This window comes from Oncorhynchus masou, chromosome 32 (assembly GCF_036934945.1).
Source record: "Oncorhynchus masou masou isolate Uvic2021 chromosome 32, UVic_Omas_1.1, whole genome shotgun sequence".
NCBI classification, from domain to species: Eukaryota; Metazoa; Chordata; class Actinopteri; order Salmoniformes; family Salmonidae; genus Oncorhynchus; species Oncorhynchus masou.
The window spans coordinates 19650100-19665032 of record NC_088243.1 but is presented as its reverse complement, the minus strand read 5'-3'; the positions used below and the strand labels follow the sequence as shown (position 1 = coordinate 19665032).

The 14933-nt window shown below is 44.9% G+C and overlaps 1 protein-coding gene across 5 annotated transcripts in view; it reads right to left on the bottom strand.

Moving 5' to 3' along the window:
• Positions 1-14933, bottom strand: part of LOC135525683 (disheveled-associated activator of morphogenesis 1-like) — a 93381-nt gene that overhangs the window by 18762 nt on the left and 59686 nt on the right. For 4 of the 5 annotated variants that reach the window (XM_064953459.1, XM_064953460.1, XM_064953458.1 and 1 more), the window contains 15 exons: positions 14236-14481; positions 11761-11850; positions 8678-8749; positions 7635-7729; positions 6083-6416; positions 5673-5783; positions 5474-5577; positions 5302-5368; positions 5091-5208; positions 4336-4474; positions 3451-3509; positions 3123-3310; positions 1929-2219; positions 1380-1487; positions 401-424 (listed from right to left, as the gene is read on the bottom strand). In XM_064953459.1, coding sequence (XP_064809531.1) covers positions 401-424; positions 1380-1487; positions 1929-2219; positions 3123-3310; positions 3451-3509; positions 4336-4474; positions 5091-5208; positions 5302-5368; positions 5474-5577; positions 5673-5783; positions 6083-6416; positions 7635-7729; positions 8678-8749; positions 11761-11850; positions 14236-14418 — 1983 coding nt within the window. In that variant the 5' untranslated portion in view covers positions 14419-14481. The remainder of the gene's footprint in view (positions 1-400; positions 425-1379; positions 1488-1928; positions 2220-3122; positions 3311-3450; positions 3510-4335; positions 4475-5090; positions 5209-5301; positions 5369-5473; positions 5578-5672; positions 5784-6082; positions 6417-7634; positions 7730-8677; positions 8750-11760; positions 11851-14235; positions 14482-14933) is intronic. The other variant, XM_064953462.1, reaches the window with a different exon arrangement.

The following is a 14933-nucleotide window of genomic DNA, read 5'->3' as shown; positions in this document are numbered from 1 at the left end:
ATTGACTGCGTGCCACAAAACCAATTTGGCTAATTATGCACAGAAACATCTTGAAATGGTAACCAATAAAACTGAAATAGTTCATTCAAACAACGTGGTGGTGTGTTAAGAAGTATATTCTAAAAAGACTTGACTGAAAGAATGAATCCACAGAAACACAGAGGCTACGGGAAGACGTCTTTCACAAGTATTTCACCTACGGACACAGACACACACACACACACACACACACACACGCCCACATGCCCACCAATCCCCATGCAGACATAAAGAGAACAAAGTCGAGTGAGAGAGAGAGCGAGAGAGAGAGCAGCGTACGATGAAGGACAGTAACGAGCATTAAGTCAGACACGTCGCAGAGCAGGGTAAAGGTCACATAGAGAGGTCAGAGGTCACTCACCTTATTGTTCAATGTTAAGAAGTCCTAAACAGGCGGGTGGGCAGGAAGCAAGGAAGATGCAGCATTCATTATTATTAATTACAAGATGCAGTAGGCTATGTATGGTGAATTACAGAAATAAGGGCCAGCTCAGCAGATAAGTGATGCATTTGTTTGTGAGGACAAGCAGAATCCTGAGTAGCAGAGTGAGTCAGAGATGCAAATAACTGTGTTCAGACACATCATGAACAGCATGGCTTAAAACTCATAAAGTCCTTATACGACAAAAGGAATTCCATGCAACTTTATTTGTACCATTAAGGGCAGTTAGTAATGGAAATAGGGCCCTAGTCTGACCTTTATAATCAGTCTTATTAGGTTGGTTATGGGAAAAGCTATCTGGAGGATTTCAATTGAACACTGTAGACAAAGTGGACATATAGAGGCTAAGTGAAATATGCCACGCTTCTCATGCAGCACTAGTAAACTTTCCAAGGACCACGTTATCAGCATGGCTACTTCCTGTTGTAAACATTCCTGTTCTGTCTGGTTCTCTGTAACACTCACAAGGTAGAGGACTAATTTGAACAGACCTAAAAAGGATAGCCTGGTCCCAGATCTGTTTGTGCTGTCTTGCCAATCCTTATGGTCATTGTCATCCTAGGAGTTGGCAAGACAGCATAAACCGATCTGAGACCAGGCTATAAAAAAAGCACTGTAATGGCCTGATATCCTTCTGAGCCAGTTCCAGACAAAGTGTTGAGAAGTGCTGCTGGAAGCATTCAGTTATGGAGTGCAATGGCATGCATGTGTTTATCACTAGCAAGCAGTGTTTGTTGGAACAGCATGGTCGGTGGCCTTGGAAACCCTCCGAATAGTTATATGCACATTGTTAAGAAGTGATTTGGGGTCTTGTGTCCTGTCCTTAAGGGTGAATTGCTATGTACTGAAATGCCATTTCCCTACAGTAATACTTTGGTATTTAGGTGTTAAACTGTACCTGCTGTCTCTGGTATGCAGAGAAGGTCTTCTCGATGTCCTCAAGGTCCAGGATTTTGAAAACATTGATGTCATCGACGTCCGTCCACACAGTGCCTTCCAGCTTATTCTGCAACAAAACAAAACAGCCCCCATCCATAACTAAGACTGTAAAAGCTTATTCAACTAGAACACAGGCCATACACCCCTGAAACTTTAGAGGTTACAACAACAACATAAAAACACACCCAGGGCTTGTTTGCTATATTGATTTCATGCCATTGAGCAAACAATGCAAGAGATAAAGCATTGGGCCATCCTTATCCTTCATTCCCCCTGGCCACTGAGGTGTGGCTACAAAAACACTCCTTTCTGTCTGCGTTAGCAGCACAACCATCACTCTCTCTGTTGTAGACAGAGACACACAAAACACCTCATTTACAGGCTATGTCCCAAATGGCACCCTATTCCCTATTAAGTGCATTCATTTTGACCAGAGTCCATAGGGCTCTGGTCAAAAGTAGTGCACTTTCTAGGGAATAGGGTAACTGACTAAGCAGCACTCACTGACCTCAGCCAGCTTAGCCCAGTTGAATGACTTGAGTGGGTTGGAAGGCTGGGGGATATTTTTCTTCTTCAGACCAGGTCCCATTGGAGCTCCAGGTGGAGGAGGGAGACCGAAGGGAGCCATGCCCGGAGGAGGTGGGGGTCCACCGGGTGGAGGGGGTGGTGGTGGAGGCATGCCCTGAGTGAGTGGTAGAGGGGCTGGGATCATGCCAGTCTGCATGGGAGGGGGTGCTGTGGGACCTCCAGGGGCCCCAGGTATGAATGGAGGACCACCAGGAACACTTGGATTTGGCCTCTGAAAATGATCGGAGACATTGGGATGTACAATCGATTAGCACTGGATGTACTACAATATTTTCTATGTTACGTCTTGGAAATCCTAGAAACTCTCTGTTCTTAACTACAACTGTTCCAATCAACATATATTGACTTGGAAGAACATCACAAGGCAATGTTGTTGTGTGGATGTTCATGTCTAACTGTGCTCTAACCAAACATCCTGTGTATCCACTCCTAAACTGAACTGAGCTCAGGGGAAACCATGCGGTTTGGACAGTGAAGTACGCTGGCTAGCTAGTTTTGCAAGCTATTTACCAAGGAAAGCAACCACTGTCATCTGGAGGACTATTCAAAATGTGTTATTATTTTGGTCTTTGCACAGTTCAATTATTTAGGCCATGTGTTGTTTACATCAATTCAGCTTTTAGCTGTGAATGTGTTTGTTTGATGTTTGAAGAGAACCACAATACAAATATGTTTTTAACGTTTTCTCCTCAAAGGTTTTTGTTGCATTGTATCCACATTTGTGGTTGTATTTGAGTTAAATAAATCCGAAGGAAGACATTAGCCTGGTCCCAAATCTGCTGTGCTGTATAGCCAACTCCTATGATTGTTGTTTAGCATGACAATGTCAATAGGAGTTCGCAAGACAGTATAAACAGATCTGGGAACAGACTACGAGGACAGAGGCCATGTTTGACGTTCAACTGTGACATAACCATAACATTGTGCATTCATTCCTGATTTGAAAAGCTATAGGGAAAAGGAGGATGTAAAGATATGATTGTGTAATGTAAAATTACAATGCAATTTCTAATGCTATTGTATTTTCCATGGAATCATGGAAGATTAGCCCTATTGTGAGCTAAACAAGCAAACAAGCAAACAAACAAACAAACAAACAAACAAACAAACGTACAGTGCTGAGGTCATGCAGCTGGGCGGAGAGGTCGGCCACTTGCTGCTTGACCTGTTTGTGCTCGCTGGACTCTTTCTCCAGCTTCTCCTTCATCTTATTCAGCGTCTGCATCATGTCCTCCTTCTCCTGGGTCTTGGCGTCACACTCGCGTTCCTTCTTGTCAAACTTCTGCTGCAGCTCGTGGTGGTCTGAGAAACCAGATCAGACGAGATCAAACCAGACCATAGCAGATCAGATCAGTCAGCAGTGTGATGGTACACAGTACAGGAGGTTCTGCCTTCAGATAGTTCCATCGCTAACAGAAACCAGAGAGCATTAGTGTTTGTACCTTTTCTCATTTTCTCCGCCTGTTCTTTCCACTGTTTAACTTCATTCTCGTTGACCAGCCTGAGCAGTACAACACAGGAGGTTAGGCTCGGTATCTGAGGTATTAAGACATCACAACAGCACTGCACAATCCCACTAGGCATTACATCCCCCTGAGGTTAGGCAGAGGCTCAGTTAAAAAACACATTCAGTAGACAAGTCATTGGTGATCAGAGTTAACAACAGGGAACCTGAAAGCTTCTTCTAAACCTAACCAGAGACAGTCAGACTTTATAACCAGAGTCTGATTGAGATTTGCAAGAAGAAGCTGCAGGGGGTTGACTGATGTTTCTGTCTATGTGTGTTTGGAAATTTACATCTCACTGACTTCCTCATCCAAAAAAACAGATCAAAGCACTTTCATTATGGATTAAGAGTTTGGGATTATATTTCCAAAAACAAATTATGAAAATCCCTGTAAAATCCACAAAATGACTTGCTGATTTGTGGCAAGTATTAAGGGATCAGGGAATTCATGCTAGACCAGCAGAAAGTATTGAAAAGGATTGTAAAATGAAGGAGATCATGGGAAATATAGATACATAGAAATGCTGATTTACATTTAGCATTTATGATGTACAGTACCTTGATCAAGAGTGATTATGATTATGGCCACTGTATTAAGCCTAGGATAAGATGAACTCATGAGTAAATATACAGTACAGATTTTTGTCTTGCTCCCCATATTTGGGTTTAAAGCCATTTCTAGAACAAAGCATGTTAAATAACACTTGGAGATTTACGATGCTGACAGTCGGTGCTCTGCCGTGCGAGGTGGGGAGGACGTCAAACCGACTCAGACATGTCAAAACATTTATCCCCCTCTCGTTCCTCTCCTCTCACTCACATTCGCACCACGTTCTTCACGTTGAAGTTCTCCAGAGGGGTGACGTCAGGGTCGTGACCTTTGTCGTTCTGAAGGACGATCTGCTGGACGATGCGGTCCAGGAGGAGCCAGTACTGCACCGTGTTCCCACTACGCTTGTCTGAGAGAAAAGAGGAGAGCACTTTATTAATACACAAAAGGGAAATTTGATTGCACCGGCCAATGCATATGCAAAAATAAACATCTAGGGCCGGGTTCCTGAACACAAACTAAGTCTAGTCCTGGAGTAAAAAGCATGTTCAATGGAGATTGTCCATTGAGAGTGCTTCTTAGTCCAGTACTAGGCTAAATCCATGTCTGGGAAACATACACATAGCAACACATTAGGGGATAGTCTAAGTGGAGAGATCCTTCTGACGTCAGCTCCCTCAGGCCAACATATCCACAGTTAATGCAATGTGGAGGAACAACATTACCGCTATAACGTAGAAAGTTCTTATCGACAGATAGAACACCTTCTAGATAGAAATACCTCACATGGGCAGAATTCCAACAACCATTTCCAGATATTTAGAACTACCTAGAGAGGACATCATGTTAACTGCCATCCTAAAAAGGCACTAAAAACACAGATTTATTACCACTTCGGATCCCTCAGAGAAAAAAAAACAGTCCAGTTCTCAAATACTTCAAATGAGGAGAGGCCTTGTAGACTCTTGGTGAACTCAAACAACTTTAGAGAAATGGTGACCGGCAGGCAGGCAGGCAGCACTTACAAGGCATAAGGAGACAGTGCTGTAAGACAGATATAAAGTGCGGGTGTGCATCTGTGTGGCTCATCTTCTTCTTTATGAGTTCAAACACTTGCGTGGCACTTTTTGTGTCAATGTGCACCTGCAACAACAACAACAATGTGATATTAGAACTAGTGGACAGAGAAGTGACCATTGTAAACTACATGTACTGTACAGGTCAATCGTTACTCACGGTGTCAAAGCGTTTTGCCAACGACAGTTCATCCTCGTTTCTCAGCATCTCAAAGAAGTCTAAATGCCTAGAAGACACCAAACACCTCACGGTCAGACACAATCTACTGCAGTTGGGTATGACAGTGTGGTCTAGATCTGAAATGTAGTATACCAGTCTTGACTTCACTCACCTGTCTAACGTTGAGTTGTCGTGGGACCTCAGTTTATCGATGACTGGCTGGATGCCCAACATGAGGAACTCGTACCTCAGGTGAATTCTGAACTCAAAGCTTGACTGCGGAGGACAGTACACATAGCAGTTAGACTCTCTGAAGACAACCAACACGACCATAAGAGGGTAAAGACTTAGAGAGGAAGAGGAGCACTCACCTCCCCTGCTCCCTGACTGAGCACTGCATTGATGAAGGACATGATGGCTGTTTTCAGGTTGACCTCGTCCCTGTAGCGCCCCGTACTCCTATCCAGGTCATTCAGCAGAGTCTAAGACAGGAGAAAAGGACAGAAAGAAGGAATAAGTATCAGTAAAGACATTGTAAAGACATTGTTATTCTAGGTGTATGGACACGAGAAAAACTTTGCTGTGGTCGTAAACACAAAACTATTTAGAGTAACGCCTGAAAGTTCAATATGTTGAGTGAATGAGACCATGAAACACAACTCTGGGTCAGTCTTAACACAGGGTTAAGGAAAGCCTTGGGGTAACACATTACAGTGTGAAAATCCCAAGTGAATGCTTGGCTACAGTGGTGTCTATGTGGTATAGGGGTCTGTCCCTCCACCTGGAAGCGAGTCCTCTCGCAGGCAAACTTCTGGTAATGCAACATGGCCTCCAGGATCTTCCTGTGGCCTCCTGGCACCAGACAGACAGCACCCATGATCTCCAGCACTGCCACCTTGGTCTTGACATTCTCAGTGGCCAGGCTCTGGGCGATGATGTTGATGCTCTCTGTGTGGGAGAGCACATGGGAGCGGCCCTGGGAGTTGTTCATCAGGGCCTTGATGCAGCCGATCAGGGACGTGTGGATCTGGGACTCGGTGGTGTCGTAGTCCATGCTCTTCAGGAAGTTCAGGATGCAGGTCAGGCCGTCCAGGTCGATGAACCGCGTCACAAACCTTTAGAGTAAGAGGAGGATTGAGGTAAAAAAGGTCAGAGACAGAGGCGGCATCGAAATGGCACCCTATTCCCTATGTAGTACACTCATTTTGACCAGAGCCATATAGGCACTATGTAGAGAATAGGGTGCAATTTCGAATGCACCCAGAAACAGATAACGTTTACTATAAATCCCATTCTGTTCCTGAACAATACACAATCAGTGCCTACTACTCTCCTCTTTTACTTTGACGAGAAACTAATTTCATAGTTGACTGGGTTTCATTAGAAAATGGGGAGATGGCAATATCAAACAAGCTATATACATTAGTGAAACTGCTGGGGAGGGGCTTGACAGGTGTATGGGTGTGTGTGTGTGCATCTGTTCGTATGCGTGTTCAATATAAGCCAGCAGAATTGAACAGAGGCAAAATAAACATCTTTAGCCAGCAGTCAAGCACCATTTAGCACAATAACACAGGATGGAGGAAAACAGAGAAAGCTCATTTGTGATAGACTACTAGGGGTTAGAGGTCAAAGGTGAGAAGGGCATTGTTGACCTAACCTCTGGAGAACCTCAAGGAGAAGACGTATTACGCCACGTGTGTCGGGCTAGTCTACTAATTGTGGGCTACAGGGCTGTAATATCATAATGATGCAGTGGTGTTTGGACTGGAGAGGGAAGTGACAGCAGATGAATGATCTGGGGCTGTTGAATGGTTCTCAACACACTAGGCTTAGTGATGAATCATATTCTATCACTCTAATGACAATAATTGGACTCTGGGAGACTCTGAGCACAGTGAATTAACCCATCCTCCTTTGTGCAAATAGCAGACTCACTAAGGCACTCTCTGCATGGTTGGGACGGGCCTGTAAGTACACATTTCATAGTTAGTCTACACCTGTTGTTTACGACGCATGTGACAAATAACATTTGATTTGATTTGTCATCTTCTATTATGACTTACAGAAAATAGAATATGAGTTTATCATAATCAATGTCTCAAAAAAGAAAAGGAAACTCTATATCATGTGATCTACATGGATATTATAACAATAGGTCCATCTCACAAGAAGGCTATCCAGTGCAGTGACGTCGCACTGCAATTCTTTAGTTTTCTGCCTTTGGTTCCACAAACACATACTGTACATAGTGCACATCATAACTGAATGCATGCATATGAGAACAAGTATGCATGAAAAGGAGCATGAGTGTGTCAGTGTAACTGGTGTACCTCATTGGTTGAGTCCTTAGAGCGGTCTTCAAGCTCTCTATGGTCTTGTTCCTCTCTTCCTCATCCTCCTTTTCCAGCGCAATAAGAGTCTTCCTCTGTTGATGAAAACATTGAGAAGACTCAATGACAATGTACACACTTATCAAACTCAAAGGATGTCCTGCAGGGCTCTGTTCTAGGACCATTACGGTTCTGTCTTTTTTCCCAGGCCAGATTAACTTTGACCTATGATTCACAGTGCTGGGAAGGAACCTGCTCAGTAAGCTAGTATCCTTGGCTGTAGACCAACAGCAGGCGGCTCTTATCCGATTATCCCAGTGGCCCAACGGTAGTTCCATCATGGATACATGACTGGAGTTCATTTCCTCTACAGGGTCTGGTGCAGGCTACACGCTGTGGTAACAGTTAGAGGTTAGGGATCCAACTAGAACCTCTCACCTGCCAGCACTAGTGCTATTCTACTGCCCTGGGAAAATATCATCAATTAGCCCACAGTGTTCCCCCTCCCAGGGCTACTGCCCCAGCTCCAGAGGAAATGTGTGGAGACTTAACACCACACCTCCAGGGTGTGAGAACCCATTGAGGAAACATAGATGAACTTCACCAGCTTGTCAAATAGTGCATCTTCAGGTGGACAAGCCTTCTCAGGTCGTCATCATTATCAATACCTTACCAGGTTAAATAAAGGTAATACTAAATAAAGGTAGCTTTGACTTATATACACTGTGAGGATTGTCATAGTTGTTTACAGATGTGAGACATATCTAGCGTTAAAAAAAACACACACAGAGATCCCCTGCAGGCAAACCTATAAAACTAATTGATATTACCCCCCTAATTTACTCCAATTTCCCAAAGATTTAGCATCAGACTATAAGCTTTTAGAGAGATACCCGTAGTGGCTAGTGGGACACCAAAATCATATGACTACAGCATGTCTTCATGGTTGGCTGGTTGTTGTGCATTATTGTTTTGCATCTGCATGGTTAGCTTTGATTGTCAAGTACATATTGGGTATTTGATGAGGGGAGAAGGACACTTACAGCAGCCATGGAATTCAACTGGTCGATGTAGAACTCTGGCCAGCTAGTCGCACCCTTGCTCTCTTCTCCCTCCTGAAACAGACAGTCAAAGGTTAGATACAACACAAACACGTTCACACACACACACACACACACACACACACACACACACACACACACACACACACACACGCACACACGCAGCGCACACACACCTTCCTCCACCACCACATGAACTCCTACATTTCCCTTTTCCATCATATCATCATACTATCCTGACATCCAAACCATGTATTGACCAATACAGCACAAATCCTGAAAACAGAGCAGTGCTTCAAGGCCTAATAACCCCCATATGACCCAACCCACTAGTGTGTAATTGCTACAGAACTCCTTCCAGTGACAATGGAAGTGTGTGAACTGGACAGCCCTCAGTCATTTCCAGCCCAGTCTCCCTTTGAGACCACAACCACCATATATGTACTCAGGCTCTCACCTGGCTCTCTGTCTCACATATACTGTATAGGGTTTCTGTGTAGCCTCAGCTCAGCTCAGAGATTCTCATAAATCCCCTATGTATCGCTGGAGAGGAATTAGGCTCAAGTGGTCCATTTTGTCTGAGGTTTTTGGCTGAGCATGAACAGTCTAGAGTGATGTCCAGTACATGCCTTCTCCCTCCTTAGTTATGGGTTCTCAACAGATGGTAGCATTTGCTTTCTATAAAGGCTGATGTTCTGAAACAATGCCATCGTACATTCATTGCAATGACCAGGACAAGATATCTATTGAGACCAGCCTTCCTTCCATATGTTCTCAAACATTCTTCCACAATCATTTCAAAAGAGAAAACTCTTCCAGATGCCATTTCTTTCGTCCTGATGAGGGGATAGTAACTCAGATTCCCATCCATCCTCATCACATGAGTAATGAGATTATAAGGATGGAACCAGGCTATATTTCAGGCAGCTGAATTCAGTTTTCTAGTTCCCTTATTGTGCAGTCCCCTTGTAATTGAAGCCCCCACAGGTGTGGTTAGGCACTTGAGCTGGGGCCTCTTCATTTAACCACCCAGCTGATCTATCTCTCCACAGAGTGGCTTTTCTCGCAGGCTTAGTAAAGGTCAACACAATATCCCATTAAAGGGGTCCATAAAGCAGACACATCCTCTGTGAAAACAAAGGAGCTGGATCTATCTCACCCTGATGAGGGGATAGTAACTCAGACTCCCATCCATCCTCATCACATGACCAATGAGATTATAAGGATGAAACAAGGCTATATTTCAGGCAGATGGATTTATTAAATGGTTGAGTAGATCTTCATTCAAAAATAATATCCCTTAAGGGAAAGAGAGGGCCTTTAACCAATCACTATGCTCCAATCACCAATTCCCTGATGTGTGAGGGTCCAGTTGGACACCATGAAGGTCACAGCTGTGTGGTAGCAAGGCATACATTGATTAGCATCCATCATGAACCACAGATAGTCCAGTGCAGAACCATAGATACAAGCCAGGGATACACTCACAGACGGAGGCCAGACAGTGCTCATGAGTTGTCCAAGAGAAGGAGTGGGTCAGCTAGAATGAGGTCAGTAGTAGTGACCACTATGCTGCTATATCTCCAGTACTTACTGGAAGACTGGTAAAGCTGGAGCTCTCTTTGTAGGTCAGTAAGACATCTCAGAGAACGCTAAAAAGAACCCCACATTGACCACTTTGGCGGTTGGGGCTGGTAGATTCAGATAAATAGGGGGTGAGATCGAGTCTACAAGCCAAAATGAATATTGCTTGATTTCACTATTGTGTCACTGCACCGATCAGCAATAGTGAAACAGAGCAGTTTGGATATCAGTCTAGGTGAGAACCATGATGTTAACCCCAGTAAGGGGTTGACCCCAGTAAGGGAACTTACTAGAGTGTACGCTGGACATGAAATGTTATGTAATATGACAGGAAGTGAATAAGTGCTACCTTGGCTCAGGGAGCCCAACACCTGCTATTGGCTACTGGCAATGCCACTCAGCACACAACATGGAAAGACAGCTGCCTACTGCTCGAACAAACAGCAGCTGCACTGGCGTTTCTATGGCAGCACTGCAGTACTCTCTCGCTCTCTCTCAACGTGGTCTTACAGGGCAGGACATGCCAGACAACACAAACCCACCAATTACAGAGCTTTTACAGACCAAGGGGTTCCTCACATTCAGCCAAACCCTATCCTTTATGAAGTCAATCCCATGAAATACCTCACTGGATAAAACTTTATCGTTTAGGTTAGGTCTGTGTGTTGGAGGCATGACCTCAGTATGAATGTACTTTAATATGGCCGTCTATATTCATATATTCACTAGTGAGATTTATGAGCTACAGTCGGTCATGACAGATGAGAACGTCCTTCCAGGAAATGTATCCAATCCATTAAAAGGCAACAGCACAACTCCCCAATGCTGGGGATAAGTTCCTGTTAGAGCGCTGCAACACCAGCGGAGGGCTTTGATGTGTTGACTCGGCTGAATTGGGGTTAGGGCACGGAGGTGGGGAATGGAGGGGGACTGGGGCTGTGTTGGCCCCATGTTTTGTCTGGCAGCAATGATAAAAGAGCTCTTTCACCGAGACTGAGAGGATACAGTAGATCTGCTCTCTCTCGCTGCCTGACCACTCACTCACCCTCTCTCTCACCGTCTCTCTCTCTCGCTGCCTGACCACTCACTAACCCTCTCTCTCACCATCTCTCTCTCTCTCTATCACACTGCTCTCTCCTTCCATCTTTCCATCCCCCTCTCCCTCCCTCTTCCACCCACTCTCTCTTTCCCTCCCTCCCTCCCCCCACTTTCTCCCTCCCTCTTCTCTCACTCTCTCACAGTCCAGCTGCAAAACCAGCTCATTTGTTTAAATCGCAATGAAAATATTTTCCAAACACTAGCAGAGCTCAGCAGACATTCCCTCTAGATCCTGTAGCTAATGTATACAGAGAGAGAGATGCGCGCACACACACACACACACACACACACACTATCTCAAGCAAACACAGTACAGACAGAAACAAAACAACACATGGAGGTTACATGCATACTAACTACTAGTGAAGTGGCCTTAAACTTACCTTCTTCTTGCTGCAGTACATCTGCCATTTCTTTTCAGCTGGCAGGGCGAACATGACTTCCCTGTGTTTCCCTGACAGGTCCAGCTCCTCCTGCAGCGAGAGAGAGGAACAGAGTACTGTGTTAGTGGGATATTAGGCACCTCCATGTCGAACACACTTTCATGAACTTGTGGTAAGAGGGACTATCTAATATTTCCTGTAGCATGGAAAACTCGTATTATGCTAATTTTAAGCTGATCCAGTGTTCCTGAGTGATCCTGGCTTTGTGATTTCTCACAATATTCTGTTTTCGCTTTCTGACTTCAAACTGGTTTTGTGAGTAAGACAGGAAGCGGAATGATCAACTTAAAGATATGAGAAGATGTGCTGATAAAAGAAAGATACATTAAGAACACAAATGCTCCATGTGGGTGTGTCTGCTGTTCCCTGCATCTAAACCAGCCTACATTGTGATTAGTCCCCTATCTCCTCTCTGTAGGTCTGTTCCCAATCATGACCACTTACATCCAAACATCCATTGTCTCTGCAATATCAGATTAATATTGACATCCCATAGAAGTCCATTGGACAGATTCCGGACAGGACAGCTGCCAAGTGGGATATCAATTCTTAAACTAAGAGTGACCCAATAACACCCTATTTCAATGACAACAAACATAATGCATCAGCATTCCTGGCTAGACTGGATCATTCTCAAATGATATGTTTGGGTGCAAATATTATGCAAGTTATTATGCACAGCCAGGTCAAGTATCTATCTCCATAACAGCACTGTGATGACTGGAGGAGGAGGAGGGGAAAAATACATGCAAAACTGTTTTGACCAACAGACATCATGAAATGTGGCAAACATAAAAACCAATCTAAACAGAGCAGCTCTAGCAGAGCAGAGAGTCCAGTGTGAACAACAGGCATACCAGAGAGAAAACGCCAAAGCCAGATGCCACAGCTCTTCTCCAGGTCTGCCAAGCTACAGGCCTGATCTTATCCAGACAAGCCCTATGGAACTCCAAGGCAGAGACACAACTGGCTGGTGCATCAACGGACGGAGGGACGGAGGGACAAAATGGAGGACTGAAATAACAGAGATAACTAGAGCATTTCCTCCATCGTTTAGCTGCCAACCTTCGAGGTAATATAAATAACTTCAAAGAGAAGAACAAACGCAGGTCTCACTATGTATCCTGTATTCCTCTTCTTCTTTCGAAGATGGTTGGCAACAACCCCTCGTCCATCAGTGTTTCAGACTATTGTCTTCCGTTTCGTGCCCACTGAACATGGCCCGAGCCATATTTCCCTCGTCCTGAGGCATTGAGCCAGGCTGTTTACCAGACTAGGGTTTAGGCTGACACTGTTTGACATATCTGTTTTGGCCCATTGTGAGAGGTCCCGTCAGGACACAATGGCTGCAGATGGGTTCTCTGCAGGAGGCCTGTTTGGCCAGTGCCAGGGACGAGTGACTCGGCAGAGCGCGTGCAGCCCTGCGAGGCGAGGAGTCCAACCGTACCACTGGCTGCTCTGCTGGCTGCTGCTGGGAGGGGACAGACACTGTCACGCGCTGGTGGCCCCTGCCTGCACAGACGCCCCCTGCTCAATGGAGTTTGCAGAGCTAAATGAAGATGAGCTGTATGGTCTCACTCACGGCAGTTAACCCTGCAATGGATCAGTAGTGAGAGGAACCAGAAGACCACAGAGAGGTTGGGATTATGAGAATGAGGACTAGGAACAAGCCATTTTCTATCTTCATAGAGGTATGAGCACTGGCCCTTAGTTAACACTGTGATGACCATACAAACAGGAAACCCTGGGCCTCTAAGCTTTCTGAACGTTCCTTTATCTGAAATACTGTATGGTTGCTGTGCAGAGGGCAGTCTATGTGTATTTCAGTGTACTCAAGCTATTAGTAAAGCACCTTTATATTACAGTCAAGAAACACTGACTTTGCTGGAAACAAGCAAAGATAGAGTATATCAGAGGACATAAAGTGTATCAAAAACGAGCCCATCCCTTAGTGAGTATTTATGAGTCAATAACACAGCCAGGACCTGGAAACAGAGTTGAAGAAAAGCAAGTGCAGACCTGGCTGCTTCGCCTTCCAACATGGCAGCCGTCCACGTATCCCTCACATGTGATTAAGCTAGTTAAATACTTCACAGTCCTGAAAGCTTCTGATTCGATTGTAATCATGTAATAAATGAAATCCAAACGAAAACATTTACGTCCAACGCAATCACTTTGTTTAAAAGTCATCGTGGACAACAGTTCTTTTTATGGCAAGATCCCCTTACTAGTCATCTATTTATAGTGTCGAGCTGAACCAAGTACCAACCAGCAGCTCTGTATGGGAGAAGAGAGGAAGAGTAGAGGGAAACAGAGAGACAGACAACATAAAAACAGACAGAGAGAGAGACAGAGAGCAAGAGTAAGCATGTCAGCATGGCAGTGGGCCAAGCCCAGCCCTGGAACAGTACGTACCACAAGCTCAGAGAACATGGCATCCAGCTCCTCCTCAGGCGGCATGGGCAGGGAAGGCGCCATGGTCTGTAGGGTGAAGTTACTGTCATGACGGAGGCGGTAGGTGATCTCCGGGTGATCACTCCCTTTAAAACAGCAGAATATATCAGAAAAGCCCCGCCCTGGACGCTTGCGAGGGGCCATGGCTTGGCAGTGGCGGGGTCTGGGCACTTTCTAGGGAAAGTTACCGTCTCTCACAACGGCTCCCTATAGAAGGAGACAAGGGGAAACTGTTAGTGGAATACATGGTCGGAGTGGTTTCACCAGGTATTTGTCACCCCAAGGGCGTGATGTACGTCACGTCTAACAACGAGGGTGTGGTCTATATCACCCCCCAAAGTTGTGGTAATGTCATCCCCAGGGCGTGGTGTATGTCACTCAAATGTGGGTGGCTGAGTTCCAAAACACAGGCCTAAATGTACAGCTACACAACCAGATCCAACAATGAGTCGAGGTAAAGAGACACAGAGTCCCATGTCAACGGGAGAGAGTCATCACTGGACTGTTGGCTTCTCTATAGAGAAAACACAGTGCTACACTACACATAATATGCCAGAGTCTGATTGATTCAAATAACTAGATAAAAGCAAAGTGGTTTGATGTTTAGTAACAAGCCAACCCTTCATCATCATGTGCTTCACATTGCAGGGCTCCTGTCT